Source organism: Panthera tigris, chromosome D3 (assembly GCF_018350195.1).
Source record: "Panthera tigris isolate Pti1 chromosome D3, P.tigris_Pti1_mat1.1, whole genome shotgun sequence".
In the NCBI taxonomy this organism is placed as follows: domain Eukaryota; kingdom Metazoa; phylum Chordata; class Mammalia; order Carnivora; family Felidae; genus Panthera; species Panthera tigris.
The window spans coordinates 1,929,687-1,949,071 of NC_056671.1; the positions used below are offsets into that span (position 1 = coordinate 1,929,687).

At 61.3% G+C, this 19,385-nt stretch overlaps 1 protein-coding gene across 15 annotated transcripts in view; it reads left to right on the forward strand.

The window, feature by feature from the left end:
• RIMBP2 (RIMS binding protein 2) overlaps positions 1–19,385 on the forward strand; it is a 95,175-nt gene that overhangs the window by 35,750 nt on the left and 40,040 nt on the right. For 14 of the 15 annotated variants that reach the window (XR_006210214.1, XM_042963106.1, XM_042963103.1 and 11 more), the window contains 5 exons: positions 8,144–8,345; positions 11,433–11,578; positions 12,207–12,286; positions 15,839–15,948; positions 18,295–19,107. Coding sequence is in view for 14 of the 15 variants with exons in the window: in XM_042963106.1 (XP_042819040.1) it covers positions 8,144–8,345; positions 11,433–11,578; positions 12,207–12,286; positions 15,839–15,948; positions 18,295–19,107 (1,351 nt within the window). In the remaining variant the exon portion in view is untranslated. Of the gene's footprint in view, positions 1–2,480; positions 2,638–8,143; positions 8,346–11,432; positions 11,579–12,206; positions 12,287–15,838; positions 15,949–18,294; positions 19,108–19,385 lie in introns of those variants that run through there. The other variant, XM_042963105.1, reaches the window with a different exon arrangement.

Genomic DNA, 19,385 nt, shown 5'->3' on the forward strand with positions numbered 1-19,385 from the left:
CTGTTCCCGGTCAGGACGTGTGCAGAGTCCCAGCACCCGCAGAATCGTCGGGGCTGGCTTCGGGGCTTAGCAAAGATGGGTGTCGGGAGTTAACACAGAACAGAGCTTTTCCAGAATCCCGACAGAGCACTCTGTACGCCCAGGAGTAGGTAGTGTCAGTTAATCCCTCCGTGAGGGAGTTCTTTCGAGACAAAGAAGCAAGAAAATATTTTAAAATCGATTAACAGTAATGACAGTAATAGCAGTGACTATAGTGTTTATTGAACACTTACTCCGTGCCAAGTGCTGTTCTAGGGATGCGTCTGGGGTCATCTAGGGCTTGGTGCACATGTTCACTTCATCTCCATGACGACCCAGGGGAAAATGAGGCACAGTCAGTTTAAGTGACTTGGCCAAGGCAAGCTAGTAGGAAGTAAAATCTGGACTCAAACCCCAGGAACTTGGTGCCAGAGCCCCACCCTTCAGCCGCTGCGTTGCAGCCTGGCTTCCCGGGACCTCCCTGTCCCGTCCTCCCTGGGAGCCGGGCTCAGCTCTCCTACCAGCAACACTGCGGCGAGAGTTGAGTCGTGAATTAGCTCACACAGTGCAGGACTCAGAAGCCCCGCCTCCCCTGGCGGGTGCGTCACAGCAGGAGACGGTCCCTCATACCACGTGGCCACTACCCGCTGGGCACTGGACCCGGTCAGGTGGCCACCATCGGCATCCTCTTTACCGGTTGGAAATCAGGCACAGAGACTGAGCCAACTGCCCGGGGATACGCGGCTCGCAAGAGCAGAGCCGGGCTGCAAGGGCAGGCGGGCCCCCTGGTGGCACCGTCTGCGGCGGCTGAGGAAAGTGTGCAGGGGAGCAGCGCCCCTCCGTGGGGTGGGAGGGGACGGGCTCTGGGGTCCGTCGCAGGGGGAGCCCCCCTCCTGCCCCCACCCCCGCGATGAGCTTGCTCTCACCGGTGTCGGTGCCGTGTGCTTTACGTGTGCGTTTGGCTGCTTTGTGGCTTGTTCCCCCGGGGCGTCTTCCTAGCGCCTCACTGCTTTGCCCCCAGCTTGCTGGTCGTCCGCTCCGGGATGAGGCATCAGATGGCCCGCGACACCAGACACTCGTCACAGCCAGGAAGGAACCCTCGCGGGCTCCTTTCATCCCTGGGTCGCATCTGGGGAGACTTTCCAGAGCAGACCGCGCTCCCCCAACCCAGACAGGCGTGGGGTCCTTCCTAGAGGTGGGACCCAGCATCCGGGCTGCGTTGTGACTTTCCTGGGCCCCGTGAAAATGTCAAGTGTCACGTTTTACGTATATCTGCGTGGGCGTAAAGAGGGCTATAGTCCAGGTTGGAGTCGTTCTTCCCGTATTCTCTTTACTCCTGGTTTTCAAGGAAACTAAAACGAAAACGTTTCCGCGGGTCCCTGAATGTGCCGGCACCGTGTCGCGGGGCCCTCAGGGAGACGTCACCCTGCTGGGCGGGTGTTAGGACACTTGGTTACTTGGTGACCCCGTGGCACTGAGTGCGCATGTGGGTGAAGGAGCACGTGGGTTTGGTCCCGTCGGAAAGCTGGAGCTGGTTGTCAGGTGAAGCGTAAGGCCAGCCTCCCCAGCGCATCGCAGCCTCACGCTGCACACACAAAGGTCGCTTCCTGTCGGCGACACCCGCCGCCCACCTGGGAAGGCCCCCGGGAGCGCCCCGCCCGGGCTCCCTGCCTCCTGTGGCTATGTCCGGAGCACAGGGCTTCCCGGTGACTGCGGCAGGGACGGCTCCTACCTTCTCTTCTGTGTCCACTGTGCACCGGCCGTAGCCAGTGACACTTCGCCACAGGAGAAGCCGGGACAGCGTCACCGGCCCAGGAGACGAAGCCGAACGCGGTTGAGCTGTGGCATCGTCCCTGCCCCGCCTGAATTCTAGAATCCTCAGGACGTCTCGGTTGTGATCCTGAAGCGTGACAGAGGATTAGCCACGTCGAGAATCTGAAGATTCATCATTAACGTTTTCCATCCTCCGTGTCTTGAGAATCCTCTTTGCCCCGGGAATCGTGGTCGGCTTGGGGTCTCTGCCCCCCTGGAAGAAGCTTCGGCAGCCCCGTCCTCCTGAGTCTCCGCTGGAAGGCGACGTGCGTAGGGACAAGGACGGCACGCTCGCTCCAACGGTGGGGAGTTCGGCTGCCCCGGGACCAACCGCCCGAGTCCAGCTCTGTGTCCCCGATGCCGCCGCCTCCGCTCACTGTTGGTACTACCCCTGAAGGCGATTCAGGAGTTCCGAGGTCCCGCCAGCGATCGGTGCTTATCTGCCCCCGTAAAACCACGTGACAGAGGGTGTCCGTACCGAAGCAGGAACACTCCAGTGGTCCAGACCCGCCAGCTTAGAATCCATTGCGATTTAAGTTGGACAGTTGGGGAAACGCTCAATCGTATGAACCAAAGCAAATGTTTAAGACACTTGTGTTTTAGCCGTGCTGGGTCCACACACTGTAGGATGTAAGACCTCAACTGGAGAGACGGCTTCCCTTACCGGAGTCTCCCCTTGGCTACGACGCGGTTCGTTTCAGTGTCAAGATTGCATCATCCTGCAGACGTTCTAGAACTCAGCCCGTCCACGCGCTTCCGTGGATTTTCCCATGGGCTCTGCTTGCAGGCAGGAGCCGACCCAGATGGGTATGAAACTGGCAGCGGAGGGCATTCCTTCATTCGTGGGGTCACGGGGACGACAGCACTGAGTGTCCCCACTAATAGTGAAATGTAGGGGATTTTGATAGACTTGCATGGGTTCCAAGGTGCCGAAAAGAGACGTCCGGCCGGGGGGGTGGGTGTGTGTGAGGGAGCTTGGGTGACTGAGTTACTAGGATACCCGATCCCCCACCCCCAGCAGTGTCCGTGCTGAGGCTTTGCCCACGGAGGGTAGAAGGTTTCTAGCTTCTGCAGCGGAGTCCCCACCCTGCCCCCCAGGGTCTGACTTTGCAGTTTGCCACTGGGTTCTGGAACACGTGCTTCGCCCTATGTTATAGGTGAAGGCAGCGAGGCCCACTGAGGCTGTGTGATTGACTTGCCTCCAGGTCCCCCGTGAGTGAGCGGGGGCCCCCCCGTGAGTGAGCGGGGGGTCCAGGATCTAGAGCCAGCTCAGAGCCTGGACTCAGAGGCCTGGCCTCGTCCGGCCACTGCCTGGTGGTGTGACCCTGGCCTTTGCGCACCTTGGCCTTATTTCCTTACTCTGCCTTGGGCTCCTACCTCCTTACCCCGTGGGTCCCCCTGACGGTCCGCGAGAATGCGTGAGAGCCCCCGGCAGCGCCTGGCACGCAGCAGGCGTGTGGCGCTCAGAAACGGCTCCCGAATCCCGTTTGCACGTCAGGACGCCACACACAGCCGCTGCTCCCAGGCTGCCTGGAGCGCTCCCTGGTTTCGCCTGCTGTTCTGATGACCCACGGCGGCCCTGCTCGGACGCCGGTGACCGGGCACGGCCCCCCACGTGGCCCTCATTCACGAAGCCCGAGCGCCAGACGTGAACTACCCAGTGGCCGAGCTGGGCCCGCTAGCGATCGTGCTCATGGCGTGTTTTCCGTCATGTCTATAAATACCCGCATCCAAATGTGCAAGTCGCCGCGTTTCTCCCAGGGATGGCTGACTTGCCTGACGACCCTGCCATCTGTTCCCGCCGCGGTCAGAACACAGCCGCTTCTGGGCGGCCCCCACTCCCCATGCCTGCAGGTGGCCGGCTCCCCGGGAGGCCACCCACCCAGGAGGCGACAGTGCCCTGAATCCTGAAATAAACACTTTTGTTCAAATACGCCAGCCGGGCGGATCAGCGGGGTCGCTGCTGCCTTCCTGTTTGCGGGGAAGTGGTTCCTCCTGCTGGTGGCTCTGGGACCCTCAGAGGCACCTCCCGGCCGCTGGCCCGCATCTGCCACCCGGGCCGCCCCTGCCCCTGTAGCCAGGCCGGGACGCCGTGCTCCCGGAAATCCTTCCTGTCTTCCGGGAGGGGGAGAGCCTGATGGAGCTTCCAGAGGGAGTGTCTTCCCGTGCAGTGCACGTTGGGTGTCACGGGTCCCCAGCTCCCATCTCCTCGCTGTCCTGAGTCTCCACCCACCCAGGCTACAGAGAACAGGCACCCGAAGCTCCTGGGTTCCGAGGGTTGACGTCCTGCTGCCCTACAGCCGTTGCCCTTGATGCCCGGAGGGGAAGCGAGGCCGGAGCGGGAGAGGCAGTTAGGTGTGGCCGGCTCGACTCCTCCGTTCTCTCTGGGAGCACCTGGAGGTGGGAGAGGCTCGGCCACCCCCCCTACACCTTTACCCCAGGTTATGATGGGAGCAAGGCCCAGACCAAGTGGCCTCACGTGGACACATGTGGGTTAAGCAAACGCCCTGACAGACAGGCACAACGCGGCACATCCGTGTTTGTCCTGTAGCCCAGCAACATCCTGTGTGCACCATTAGGACCTTCTGCCATCAGCTCCCAGGGAAGGTGTGCTCAGGGAAAGATGTCAGCCTGACGGAGCCTGGTCCTCGTGGCCTTGGGCAGTCGGACGTCCTCTGATCAGTATGTGGACGCAGGACCGTTTCGAGGCTTGGGGCCTGCGGTCTTCTGCCCTGTTCGCTCAAGGGTGGGATGGTACCTTTAACGTCACCGGTAATTGTCCATTTCTCCCATTCATCGTGCTTAGGGAAAAGCTGACCATTTCATCAGGGTTGTTTCGGTTTTCCTGATTTGGGCCGTACCGGTGAGCACGGCTGGCCGATAGAGGCACAGAGAGCAGACGTGTTCGGGGCAGGTGGCTCCGGGCTGCAGCCGTCCTAGCGTCATGCTGCCCACCCCGGGAAGGGCTTCTCAGCGGTGCCGGCCGATTGCTCTGGAGTAGGAGTCCATGCTGTTCATCCAGTAAGAACGTCAACTATCCATCTGACAGCCTGGAGCCCCAGACCCTGCGGGGGATCATCCTGTGGGCCACGAGGGCCACCCAGGCCAGCCTGAGCTCGTGCCGGGGACACTAGCCGGGAGTCATGGAGCCACCGTGCCGTCTCTAGATGGGACTCGTCAGCCCGGACCGTTTATTGGCCTCTGAGATACTTGCCGGAATTTAAAAACTGAGACGTTTTTCATTATGCTGGAGACTTTCTGCTGCTCTCGGGAGACGAAGTTTTGCCCACGGTGGGTCTGGACGGTGCTGCGTGGATGCAGACAGGACACCCATGCCCTGGTTCGCTGTGTCCCCCACCCCCCGACATCCCGCGGTCTTGCCCCTGCTCCCCTCCCCACTGGCATTCCCCGCCAGCCTCCGTGGGCGCCCCAGGCACCCCGATGCTCTGAGGTCCGCTCCCAGCAGAGCCAGCCGCAGGGGAGGCGGCGTGTCACGGTCCCCGTCGCTGAAGGGGACCCTGGACACAGGAACACACCCCGGAAGGAGGGAGTCACTGAGGGCCAGTCTCAGGGGACTCAGGTCCTGGGCCTGCCGGCAGTGGGTGCCAAGGACGCCGTGGTCACAGCGGCACAGGAATGGTGCTGCCACTGGGTGCCTCCGCGTGCCCCCCCGTCTCCCCGTGTGTCTGAGTCCTGCGGGGCCCGGCCAGGGGAGCTCGGTCGCCCTCCTCCACCTCTGTGCCCGCCCTGTCCCGGAAACCTCAAGCCAGACAGCTCCGGCCGGCCCCACGTGTGTCTCAGGCGCCGGGATCCAGCGGCGACCCGTCAGGACCTCGGCCGCGCTCCGCACGCAACACCGTTCACGCGCCACCGAGACGTTCCTGGCGCCTGCAGGCCGCCTGCAGCATCACTTCTTACTTCGTTGAATCTGCTCATTTTTAAAAACTTTTTCTTTTGAAATAATTTGAGACGCACAAGAAGGTACATAAACCGCTACGATCCTTCCCCCGTTCCCTTCGCTCGGCTCCTGGGGCCGTGGCGCACTCTCAGGCCCAGAGCCCGTGTTGGCGCAAGCCGGGCCGCCAGGCTGCAAGCCGTGATGTGGATTTTGCCCGTTTCTACGTTCATCCTCTTCCCCATCTCGTGTGAAGTTCCGTGGGGTCGGTTGTACGTAGAGATTCGTGTCGCCACCGTGGGAATAGGGATGCCCCATGGCCCCAAAGACACCCCCTCCTGGTACCCCTGGGAGTCACGCCCTCCCCCGGCCCCGACAACCGCTGATTTATTGTCCGTCACTATGGTTTTGTCATTTCTAGAGTGTCACACAAGCGAGGAATCTGTTTGCTGTTTTTAGCAAGGTCACTTGTCACGTGCACACAGTGCTGAGGACTTGATCTGCCGGAATTTGTCGTGACGCATGTGAAAATGAACTCACGGCCATCTCAGTGGTGCTCGTGTTCTCCCACGAGCCACCTGATACCCCACACACCAGCGCCGGCACCTGGGAGCCCACCTGGGTAACCCAGGGGAGCTCAGGCCTTCCAGCGCCCCTCGCCCGAGGTGGGTAGCCCGCCTGCCTGTCCCCCAAGGGCTCGCGGCTCTGCCCTGGGGCAGATGTTACCCCGTACTTGGGTCCCGGCCGCCCGGGCTGGGGGCGGGTCTGACGCCGTCCCAGTGTCCCCCGCCTGCGCCTGGGAGTGCTGGCTGATGTCGCTTCTCTGCCTTCCTCGCTGGAGACAGCTGTCACAGACAAGCTCATTCAGCTTTTTAAAAGAAGCCTGCTGCTTTTTTTTTTTTTTTAATGAATCAAAGAAATTAATTATAGGCTTGGGGTTTGTTAGGTTTATTTTTAGAAATCCCTGATCTCAGACATAAATAGCACTTCATTCTATACTAAGGAGCTGGAAAGCTTAATGCCAGAGGAGGGGAAGGGGGGGAGGGGGAGGAGAGGGAGGAAGGAGGAAGAGGGGTAGAAAAGGAGGAGGAAGGGGGGAGGAGGAAGGGGAGGGGGAGGGAGAAGGGGAGGGGGAGGGGAAGAGGAGGGGGGAGGAAAGGGAGGAGGAGGAGGGGCGGGGGGAAGGAAAGGCGCCTCTGTTGCTGGCTCTCCACAGTTGCGGGCCTCCCTGGCTGTCCCCACCCTCCTGTGTGCACACCTGTGTGAACCACACGCCTCCTGAAGGCGGACTCGCCACTGAGCTCTGTCCCAAGTGCTGGGGACGCCGCAGGAAAGCCAGCAGCTCCTGCCCTCGTGGGGCTGGCACGTTAGTGGGGGAACCGGGCAGTACGGCAAATCAATAACACAGTAAACGGGATTTTCCGTTTATCACGGAGTAAGGAACGGAGCGCAGGCAGGACTTCTGTGCAGACGAAGTAAGCCCCCCCGCACAGCAGATCGGTTCCCCCTTTCGTGGATTCGGCAGACGTGTCCAGCACCTACTGTGGGCCTGATTCCGTGAAAAGCACTGAGGCTGTATCAGGGAGGGAACCAGAGAGGCTTGGAGCTCACGGTGCGGGAGACAGAGGAGAAATAGCCCAGGAGCTAATGCAGCAATGTCGGGGGGCGGTACCGCAGGGAAGGGGCGGAGCTGACCCCGCTCGCCTCCCTCCCTGGCGTGCGTCCCGCAGTGGACAGTGCGGGACGCTCTGGTCCCCACGGCGAAGCCTGGTGTCTGCACCGGGATGGGAAGTGTGGTCCGTGAGTGGGGAGCGGGGAGTGCGTCTCCAGCCCCCCGACCTGAGAACCACCGGCTGGGACAGGAGCAGGCAGTCAGCAGGGAGCTGCCCCTTCCCTGATGCGTGTCTGGGGGAGCCCCCCGCCCTCCTCGGTGCTCCCGAGACCCCTCTGGATGTCTGCAAATGGCGGCTGTGTTGCTGACCACATGCAGCAGGTAGAAGTTCCCTTTTATTGCCAAAGCACTTCTTTGGGGTTAGGTTCCTTGAACGGGTCGGCGGGTTAGTAGCCGAGCTGCCCCCCCTGTCTGGGCTGTGTCAGCCTCGCAGTCCAAATTTCAAATGGCTCCGGTGGGGCGTGTCCACCACCAGTCCCTGGGCTGCACACACAGCCCAGAACAATCCACGGTTGGCTGGGAGCTGACCGTCCGTAGGGTTTCTCTGCACCTGTGGTTTCCCACGTCTGTCTGGTGAGGCACCACGGCCAGGCCGCTCAGGACGCTTGGTTTGATGGGACACTGTCCTCCTGTGGAGGTGGGAGGCAGCACACGTGTGCATACACGCTTTCACACGCTTTCACACGCAGACACACGTGTCCCCCGCCGCCCGCCCCTGACCGCGTGTCCGTGCGTCTGCCGTGCAGAGCAAGGTTCGGGAGCTGGAGGAGAAATGCCGGACGCAGAGTGAGCAGTTCAGCCTGCTGTCGCAGGACCTGGAGAGGCTCCGGCAGCACGCCGGGAAGATCGACCTGCTGGGAGTCAGCCCTGGCGTCTCCGTAGACGTCCCCGCGCCCGGCAAGCCTTTCCCGCAATTCATGAACGGACTCAGCCCCTCCATCGGCAAAGGTGAGTGCGTGGCGGAGGAGGGATGGCCGGTGACCCCGCATCTGGGCGTGCGTAGTGAGCGTCTGTCTGACCCGCCGGCCTAGGCACCGGCGTCCCAGGGCTCCGAGCGACGGCGGGCCGGCCGCAGTCACTGCGCACGCGCGGTGCACCAGCCCCCGTTCTGAGCACGCGATGCCGTCGGCAGACACGCTCCTCGCGCGGCCGTGTGCCCTGCGGACGCTGTCCCGGTCCCGCTGTGCGGAGGAGAGAGACCGGGGCGAGGCCTGGGTCCCGAGGTGCACCGCTGGGCTGCGGCCGCCTCCCGCCTTCGTGCCCTGCCCCCTCCGTGTGGGGACCGATTCCCGTTCCTGCTCAGGCGGCGACGGTGACGGCGGTGAATTGAGCGCCCCCCTGTCACACTTGTGCTCAGGACGCAGGATGGGGACGGACCTTGCACATCGGGGGAGGGATCTCGTCTTTGTATCCGGCACGGAGATTGCAGACGTGTGTCCTCAGCCCTCGCCGCGGCTTCCAGCCGGGGCACAGAGGCTGCCCTGATCAGTCGGGACTGTGCTCCCCGCCCAGGGGCGGCTGTCCCAGGACACGGGGGTTGCAAGAATACCCGCCTGTTTAAAAGTTACTGTTGTTTTTAATTTGGGGAGATGAGTGTCAGAGCCCCCCCTTCTGAGTTCCGTCGGAGAGAGAATGTCCAGATCTCTCCCTGTTGGCATCAGAATACGTGATCGTTTCTTTCTGATGCTTCGTGATATTAAGACAAAGCGAGGCTGCCTTTGTCTTGATAAATGACGTGCCCCGTCCTTCCCGCTCAGTCATTAGCTACATGCCACGTGGCTGTGAGCAGCAGGGCAGAGGGAGGAGGGTCTGCACACCCCTCCAAGGTGTTCCGAGGGCATGGTGCACCTAGCCCCTGTGTCGGGGCTGCGGCTGTGAGGTCAGCCAGCTGGCCAGGCCCCTGTGGAAACGCCTCTCGGTGGCTGGAGACAGACAAGGGGACAGATGCGTGAGGACAGAGTGACAAGCTAGAAAGTGACCCAGGACTGCTTCAGACCAGGTGGACGAAGAAGCCTGGCTCTAGGAAAGGACGTTGGGCTGTGCCGTCTGAAGGATGAGAAGGGGTAGGACAGTTTCAGCTGTCACTAGATGAGACAAACATTCTTAGGCTGGGTGGCCGCATGAGGTTGGCCGGTGATGCTTTTCAAGATCCTGACACGGGACGGGGACACGTCAGATCCTCAGGGACAGGGACAGGGTGCCTGGAGGCCACGCAGAACGCTCGCGTGCACTGAAAAACGCAGCCTCTGAGTGCAGAGTTACGGCCCAGGGAAGCCTGTGGTTTCGTGGCACCCAGGGCTTAACAGGGGCCCGTCACGTGGAACCTCTGCCTGGCGTGCACCAGAGCCCCAGACCGCCGGGGCAGGCGGGTCCTCGCCCACGTCGGGTCTGCAGGCTGGTCACAGCAGAGCACCCGACCCACCGTCGCGTGCCCACCCCGGCCCACGTGGCCAGCCGTCCCTTCTCCCCGTGGTGTCTCGGGCTGCTGTGTGCGCGCCTCCGTGAGGCATGCAGACGTGCGTCCAGTGGGAGTGGCTCGGTGTTGAAACAATCTGGAGAACAGGGTGTGACCCGCGGTGGTGGAAGGTGCCCACTCAGACCCACAGTGGTTCCGGGTCGCCACCAAGCGGATCGATGAGATCCTGGTGTGCGAATAGGTTTGTAGCAAGCCTTCCACACAGCCGCCAGGATGGACGTAGCTCATGTAACAGTCAGTGACTCGCCCCACGAGGGGGCGCCCTTGGCAGGGCCCACGCGCCCCTGGCTTCACCCTTGCCCTTCCGGCATCGATGACCGTGGCTCTGCGTTCCTCTGAGGCTGGCGTAGGGCACTGGCCCCACTGTTCTCGCTCAGGAGTGCTGGGCTGGAGGCACAGCCTCTCTGTCTGGAATGTTCCTTCGAAGAGGAAACAGTGGACTGTGCACCTGCTCAAACAGCTTCTGTCCAAAAGCGGGACTCGTGACTTCCACTGCCAGGGGGTCGGACCGGCCGTGGGTCAGAGGTTGGCCTTTCCCCCTTCTCAGCTGGTGCCCCGGGGCTCCTGGCATCACTTTGCACCTGCTGTATGCCGAGCGCTGCCGTGAGCAGTGGGGACAGACGGCCGTGACCAGGCCACACCTCTGCTCTCTGGGATCTGACGCCCCAGCAGGGCCCTGTGTCTGTTCTGGCACTGATTCTGTTTCAGGGGTGTTATCCCACAGTTCCTTTAACCGGGCCGGAGCTGCGGGGCCCCTGGCGGGTGAAAGCCTCTGTAGGGACACTTCCCACCTTACTGCGAATCATTTGGCCTTTCCCAGCGTGGACTCGGCAGGTTGAATCTTCGGTGAGATGATCCCGAGGTCTGGCCACTGAGGACAGAGGCTGGACAGAGAGGTCAGGGAGGGAATCACTGCTCCTGTGCTTCTCCTCGAAATTCTAAAAATTCCCAGCCTCTTGGCCGCTTTGTATGTAAATTAGGACACTTTGGGTCGTAAATGACAGCGACGCTGACCTAAATGGGTGTGAGCCGCAGGGAACTTGCTTATCACCTGGAGTAGATGAGCCAGTATGTCTGGCTCCTGCACAGCTGGATTCGGGGGCTCCAACTGTGCCCCCAGGATGCGTTTCCTACCCATCTGGCGGCTCCCCTTCTAGGAGCCAGTTCCGGTGGGACAGACCTTCCGCCTCCTGGGGGCAATGTGGCTGCAGCCTCACCAGGCCTCACAGCCTCTCAGTTTGCAGCCAGGGAAAAGGAGAGGCTCTTTCCCTGTGGCTTCTTTTAATTCCCCGTGGCTGGACCTTCCCACCGCATGTGTAACACTGCCATCGCCACCAGACCGTCCTCACAGCCAGGAGTGGACTCTGCCGGGGGGATGGCCTGGCGGGGCAGGGGGTCAGGTGGCCAGTGGGGACTGAGGGCAGGAAGCAGGCAGCTCCCAAGATGGAAACCTGAGGCTGGTGCCAGCGAGGGGGACGGGCACGCTGGAAAGTCAAAGGACCCACGCGTCTGTCACCTCACTGGCATCCTTGTTCAAATTGTCTCGATGTCGTGGCCAGGTCAGGAGAGCACCGTCGGAAGCCGCACTGTGACTGGGGACTATATCCGGCCCCTCCCGCTCCCTGGTGACAAGCCGGAGCCTCTGCCCATCAAGCCCACCTTTCTGTCGAGATCCGCTAGCCCAAGATGCAGATTTGAATCCGACGTGAGTTCTGGCCCGCCCACGCGGATCCGTCCGGTGGGAACACGATGGTCCTCTCACCTTCCTTCCTCCTCCCTCCTCCTCCCTCTCCCTCCGGGCTTCTTCCCTTCCTCCCGTAAATTCCCATATCTGGTCTTCATCGGCCCTCGTGTCACCTCCTCCATGCAGTATTCCCGGATGTCTCAGCCCCACAGCACCGGGCACCCTCTGACACGTGATCGCGGTGGACGGTGTCTGTCTCCCTCGCAGGGCCGAGCCCCTGCGAGCAGAGGCCGTGGGTCATTGTCCGTCTCTGTGTCCACAGATGCCCGGTAGGGCCTGGCAATCTCGCGCGGTCTGCCCGGCGAGTCCCACACCCCGTGTTGGGGGGCCCCACCTCCGGTCCACTCTTGGCTCGGGAAGATGCGTTCTTTATAAACGTCCTTCTGCGTGACCAGGGGGCCCACACTGAGGGAGCCGCTTCATCTCTGGGCCGGTGCCCAAGACACAGAAGTTGGTCTAGTCGGGGCTCGTGGGAGCTCCGCGGTCTGGGGCGAGAAGGCTCAGCGAGACTGAGGGGTTTCCTGTGTGCTTCCCGCAAAAACGTGACCCCGCCGCTGCGTAACCTGAACGTGGTTTGTGTCTTCACCAGATGGATGATGAACGCAGTTCCGGTACCTCCAAGCAGCAGAGGCACTCGGGGAAAGTCCACCTGTGTGTCGCCCGCTACAGGTAGGCACGAAGCTCCTCTCTGCATCCCCGAGCATCCGTGGACGTGCGGGGGGTGCCTTGGGGCTGATGGGGCCGCGGGTCTGGGCGTGCTCCCCTCCCCACCCTCCCCGGGTCCTCGGCCGGAGGCAGGCAGTTCGGCCAGACTCGGGAGACGGGGAAGGTTTGTTGTCGGTTCTGACGGAAAGCGTGTAGGCGGATTTGTTTCTCAGGACGGCCGTTAACGACTTACCGCAAAGTGGGAGACTTAAACCAGCAGAAGCACGTTCTCTGGCGGCTCTGGAGGCGGGAAGTGCGGGATCGGGTCAGCAAGGCTGTGCTCACTGGGGGCTCTTGTAGCTTCTGGTGCTCCAGGCGTCCCTGGGTTATGGGTGCATCCCTGTGGTCTCTGCCCGGCCTCACCTGGCCACTCCCCTGTGCATCTGCTCGTTCTCTCTTCCTCTGTCAGTAAGGACACTAGTCACTGGATGGGGGCCCACCGACTCCAGCACGACCCCGTCCTGATCGCATCTGCAAAGACCCTATTTCCAAATAAGGTCACGTTCCCCACACTGGGGGGCTAGGACCTGAACCAACATTCAGGGGGACGGTTTAGCCCTCAGCAGGTGGCAAGCTGAAACTCACAGGGGCACACTCTTGTCCGGAGCCCCCGTTTACTGCCTTTCTGGGGTCCTCACACTTGCGAGGCGCCCCTCGCTAATTTCTCGCTGGGGTCCTGTGGTGTCCACGCTCAGTGGGAACTAAGGAGCCATCTGGTCTGAACGACCCTCAGAGTCTTGTGGGGAACGACCCCCCAGTTCTGAGACGGGTGTGGGGTAGCTGCCTCCCCACAACTCCGCTACCTGGGGACAGTGCCGGCAAGCCCGAGACCAGATTCTGCCACGGGAAGGAGTTAGCCACAAACCACATCGTTCACGTCTCCCGTTCCTCACGCTCCATGAGGACCCAGCCTCTTGTCCTTGGTTTCCGCCGGTCGGTATACCTTGCACGCGTTCCATTTTCTCCAGCGGGAGCCCTTCGTGATGGCTCTCGCGCTGAACTGGGCTCTCGGGACTGGCTCGCTTCCCAGCTGGCCTGCGCCCTGGCGAGCCACACTCCCCAGCCTCCCCGCGTGCCGTGTGCCCTGGGCTCGCATTCCCTCCTCTTCCAGGAGAGGCGAGGTCTCATTCCGGGGACGGGGGCCCAACAGCCGGTGCACCCCGTGGACGCGTTCTGTAGCCAGCGTGAAGTCGGGCACGGGAGAAGGCGGGCTGACCAACCGGCTTCCGTCTGCTGTTGCCGTCACCAGGCACGGCCCAAGTGCACGATGTCCCCTCGTTCGTTCTCTTCTTTGCTGGTGCCCTTGATGCGGTGCTGGTGCTGGCTTTGTGACTCTTTCAGCCACCCTGCCAAAGAAGCCCGAACCACGTGAGACCGAATGGCGCAGAGAGAACTTTGCACGTCTGAGTTCTCTTCGTACCTTACCGCCCCCGCTGGGGTGGTTCTGAAGGTAAAGGCAGGAGTCTGGGGGGATCCCCTGGGACCAGACACGGACATCATTCAATAAGCCTGTGGAGGTTTCCCCAAACCTGAAACGAGACAATACCTGCCTGAGGCCGCCCCCCCCTCAGTGGCTGGCACAGTCACCTCCTGGGATGGTCGCCTGCGGTGCGTCTGCCTCTGCCCCCGCCTCTCCTGCCCGCCCGAAACCACCATCGCTCTGTGCAAACGGCTTTGCAGACACAGAACTCTGAGCTCGCGCGTTCGGTGCATCACGCGAGACTCCCCGGACTGACCCTCGCCCCGCTTGCTCGGTGCAGCCGCGCCTGACCGTGGACCCGGCTCAGTACGTGTGACCCCCGTCTGCCCACCCTGACTCAGCTCTCAGCCCCCCCCCCCCCCCCCCGCCAGAGCCGGTGTCCGTCACCTCTTGAGCCACTCCTGATCCGGTGTCCTCGCCCCACCTGCCACCTGCCGGCTCCCCATCCATGGGGCACCCGAGTGTCTCTACCGAATGCGGGTGTGGTCACATCCCTCCCTGCCTTAAATCCCAATACCCCCCAGCACCGAAGATCAAATCCACACCCACGGGGACCCTGCCAGTCCCTATCCCTCGACGCTCCTGAGGTCAGCACCCTCCTCCAGCCAGGCTGACTCTTGGCGCCCCAGAGGGACCCTGCTCCTGCCTCTGGGCCTTTGCACGTGCCGTTCCCTCTGCCGGGAGCTGCTTACTCTCTTCATCCGCCCGCTGGGCTATCACGTCAAACGTCTGTCTGTGTCTCTTCCTTACACAGATGGCCCCTGGCAGTTACTGACTCAGTAAAACCATCAGACTGTTGCAAAACTTGCCTAGGCCCTGGACTCGGACAGTGAGGGGCACGGTGACTTGGTGCCGTTAAACCTGCAGAGGACAGGGGTCAGGAGACCTTGATGTTGGTCCCCAGCATCCCCACCCCGGGCCTCTTTGTGAGCTTGTGACTTTGGGCGGGTGCCCCTGACCTCACTCTGGGATTCAAATTGGGAGAAATGGTATCTTCTCTGCTCGCCTCGCCGAGCTGGAACGCTGATCTCGTAAAACGTACACGGAAGTGCTGGTGAGCTTTCTGGTAACTGTTGGCGTGCGAGTCGCTATCGCCTCGTTATTGTATTTCTACCACACGTGCCTATCGTCTTTGACTATCAGCAGATGCTGTTTTAATTTTTATTGGGGCCTTCTTTGTTATTCTAAACTAATTTAAAAAATCCCCATTTCATTTACTGTATATCTTATTTGCACGTTGGGCACGATTGTAAAAAATGTCACGTTTATGAGGATATTTGACACAATGGTGATTGTATTAACCAAAGGTTAGAGGCCACATCGGTGCCCAGTGTTAGGACATCGGTTAAGTGAAGTATGCCAGTCTGTTCAGTGGAATATTCCACATCCATTAAAAAAGGTCATGACAGAGGGGCGCCTGGGTGGCTCAGTCGGTTGAGCGTCCGACTTTGGCTCGGGTCATGATCTCGCAGCTCGGGAGTTCGAGCCCCGCGTGGGGCTCTGTGCTGACAGCTCAGAGCCTGGAGCCTGCTTCGGGTTCTGTGTCTCCCTCTCTGTCCTTCCCCTACTCAGGCTTTGTCTCTCTCTCTCTCCTTCTCTCTCTCAAAAAAAAACAAAAAACCTTAAAAATTTTTAATAAAGGGTCACAATAGAATCTTTCATGAGGTAGAGGGAGGGTCACGCATACTGGAAAGTGAAAGAATAAGATTACTGCAAAGTAAATGCGGTGCGGTCCTACCTCTGCTGAGCGGTACATACAGAAAGATCGTAGGGTTAATTATTCTTCTTTGCTTACTGATGTGAACACTTACGGCAGACGTGACGGGTACGAACCGAGATCAGGGTCATCAGTGTGTCATGTGGCACGGGGACCCCGAGCGTCCGCCTCAGTTTCAGAATTCTCTCTCTGTTTTGAGTGTGTGCGAGAGCGCGGGTGCTGCCGCCGTTCCTGGTGGGCACACGGCTGGCGCGGGGGTGCAGGTGCCCACCGCCCTCCGCGTGCAGCACCTGCTCCACGAGTGTCCTTCTTCCTCCAGTTACAACCCCTTCGACGGGCCGAACGAGAACCCGGAAGCTGAGCTGCCCCTCACGGCGGGGAAGTACCTCTACGTGTACGGGGACATGGACGAGGACGGCTTCTATGAAGGTGTGTTAGGGCCCGGGGCGGTGGGTGCCGGGGCTGCTGCGCGCACCTGACCGGTCCCCGCGGACGGGCCGGGCCCCCAGCTACGCCTGCCCGCCCCAGCCCTCCGCCCTGACCTTCCGCCCGCCCTCCTCAGCTTTCCCCCTTCTGACGACTGAGTGGGGTGCCCTGACCCCGCAGACCTGAGGCACTGGCGGAGGTTTGCAACGTCCGTCCCCGCAGAGCTCGCCGGGTGGCTGTGCGGACACACCGGGCCGACGGACTGCTGTTCCCAGAGGGGCTCTGTTGCGTCTTCTATCTTACTGCCCCAGGACCCCCGGACCCCCAGCTGACCTCCTTCCCGGCAGGACAGATGACCCCGCCTGGCTCAGGGCGGTCCCACTGACCCCTGGGCTTTCTGGCTGTCTGCCCCACCTGCTGCTGGATCCCTCCCTTCAGGGTTACCGCCCCGCCCAGTCCGAAATCGGGAAATGCGACCTCTTCCCTCCCTCTGGGACGCCTAACCTTCCGTCCCTTTTGCAACCCGAGCATGAGCTCGGGACAGCACCAGCGGCTTCACGAGCCTCGCGAGACTCTTCAGTCCCCAGTCGCTCAGTCACCCTGGACGAACGGAAGGGTCTTGGCCTCTTACCTTGAGCTGTGGGACCAGTTCTTGCTAAATTAGCGGGCTCCTGTTTCATGGCCTTGCTGAGTGTTCCCAGGGCTGATAGACGCAGTTGGCTTTCGAGCTGGTGTTTGCTGGACGTGAGGTTGGATTGCTTCCGTTTTTTTTTTTTAACGTTTAGTTTTGAGAGACAGGAGTGGGGGAGGGGTAGAGTGAGGGGGGACGGGATCCAAAGGCTCTGCGCTAACAACAGAGAGCCCGACGTGGGGCTCAAACTCATGACCTGTGAGATCATGACCTGAGCTGAAGTCATGCTCGAACGACCGAGCCACCCGGGCGCCCCACAGGTTGCCTCTTGACGCTGAACAGCCGCCAGGCCGTGGGCTGCGTCGCTTGCCAGTAGTTGCCGGGCACGTGGTAGCAGAGCCGTGGGCCGTCCACGTGAGAAATCCGCCACGGCTGGTGGCAGCACAGCCCGAACTCTTAACCTACGTTCACGTCACCGTCACTGTTTTTCACACCTGTAGAAACAGGCGCCCGAGGCGGCCGCCGGCAAACCCTTGTTGGAAATCTCTAGAATATTCACAGCAGGCATCTTGCCCGCATCAGCTTTCTGGAGGCCTGATTCAAACAGGGCTGCGGAGCTCAGGAATTTTCCTTGTCTCTGTGCCTTCCTCTGTGTAGAACGGAGAAAGCGAATTCGACCTGCCGGCAGCCTTGGGTAAATGAGGTGCAGGGCGGGTAGGACAGGACCCGGTGCACGGTGAGTGAGGTTATCACTGTCGGCGTCACCCGAGCACCGGCCCCCGTGAGAGCATCCTAGGGGTGCCAGCTGACCCACACCCTACGTGGGGCCGGGAGCAGGCCGGAGTCCCCCTTTACTCTGGGGGAATCCACGGCCCATCGTATGGTCGCGTGCCCTCCTCTGGGTCCATCACACGTCTCCTGAGGCCAGGGTCTACTGGGAGCGGGCACCTCCCCGCCACGCCCTGCCACGTACTGGGCAAATGGCCCGTCCTGCTGGTCCTGCGAGATTACCCAAATCATGGCATCTTTGAGGCTCCTCAAAACACTTCTTTTTTTAAACCTCTGCTGCTAACAGGTTTTGAGCCCAACTAAAAAGAGAGCATTTCGCAGAATAAGAAGAGGTTCTCCCTGTGGCCGCCAGTAGCCACGAGAGCTGGTGTGATGAAATTTTTTGCCACTCAACCTACAGGTGGTCTGGCACCACATGGGCAGTTTCTTTCTCACAGCGAACGGGCATTCTGGGAGCTTCCTTAGGACATACACAGTGTGCTTTGCAAGGGGGAGAGGTCACCTTTAAATCCTATTCATATGATGATACCCTCAAAAATAATAGTAAGACGTTTACTTTCTTAACTTCCCAAGCTCTCGTCTCATGCACGTTTGTTCGTCCATAAACAAACATTTACTGGGCACCTACTGTGTGCCAGGACTCTTCAGTGTGACGAACGGAAAGAGATCTCTGCGCTCATGGGGTGTCCGTGTCCGTAGGCAGGTGTTACACTAAGCAGGGGGCCACGCTGCCTGATGGGTTCGCGGTTCGCAGGGGGCAAGCGGTGGGAGCAAGGTCCCGAGGACGGGACGTTTGAGCAGGTGTCCGTGACGACCTGTGGAATCCCACGGCTCTACCGCACGGCCCTGTCGGGGAGCCGTGCGGGTGCGGCGGGACCTCGGGGCCCCGATGCGACGGCGGGGTGATCTCACTGCCTTTGTACCAACAGGCGAGCTCCTGGACGGGCAGAGGGGCTTGGTGCCCTCCAACTTTGTGGATTTTGTCCAGGACAACGAGTCGCGGCCGGCAAGCACGCTGGGGAACGAGCAGGACCAGAATCTCATCAACCGTTCGGGCATCGGCTCGGAGGGGGAGAACATTCTGGACCTGCACGCCCCCACCCCCGTCGATGCCGGCGTCGCGGACGGCGGTGCGGAGACGCTGGGCGGGAACGTCGACGACGTCGGAGAAGACATCGTGCCTTACCCTAGGAAAATCACCCTCATCAAACAACTCGCCAGAAGTGTCATTGTGGCCTGGGAGCCGCCGGCAGTGCCGCCGGGCTGGGGGACCGTGAGCAGCTACAGCGTGCTCGTGGACCAGGAGCCGCGCGTGAGCCTCACGCTGGGGAGCAGGACCAAGGCCCTCATCGAGAAGCTCGACACGGCGGCCTGCACCTACCGCATCTCCGTGCAGTGCGCCACCAGCAGGGGCCACTCGGACGAGCTGCGCTGCACGCTGCTGGTGGGCAAGGACGTGGCGGTGGCCCCCTCCCAGCTGAGGGTGGACAACATCACCCAGATCTCGGCCCAGCTCTCCTGGCTGCCCGCCAACAGCAACTACAGCCACGTCATCTTCCTCAACGAGGAGGAGCTCGACGTCGTCCGGGCCGCGAGCTACACGTACCAGTTCTTCAACCTCAGGCCCAACGTGGCCTACAAGGTGAAGGTCCTGGCCAGGCCCCACCAGATGCCGTGGCAGCTGCCCCTGGAGCAGCGGGAGAAGAAGGAGGCCTTCGTGGAGTTCTCCACGTTGCCGGCAGGTGAGCCCCGTCCTCCCGGCGGGGGAGGGGGAGGAGGGAGGGGTTGGGGGTTGGGGAGAGGGCAAGGGCTGTCACCTGTACGAGGGGAGGGGTGGGTGAGAGGGGGCAGGCGGGGGGGGGGGGAGACCACATTCAGTCAGCGCTGTCCTAGAAAATCCCGTTAAGTCAGCAGGAAGCAGTGCGTGTGCGTGTGTGTGCATGTGTGTGCACGTGTGTGTAGGTGAGTGTGTGCATTGTGTGTGCACGCGCACACGTGTGCATGTATGTGCATGGGTGTG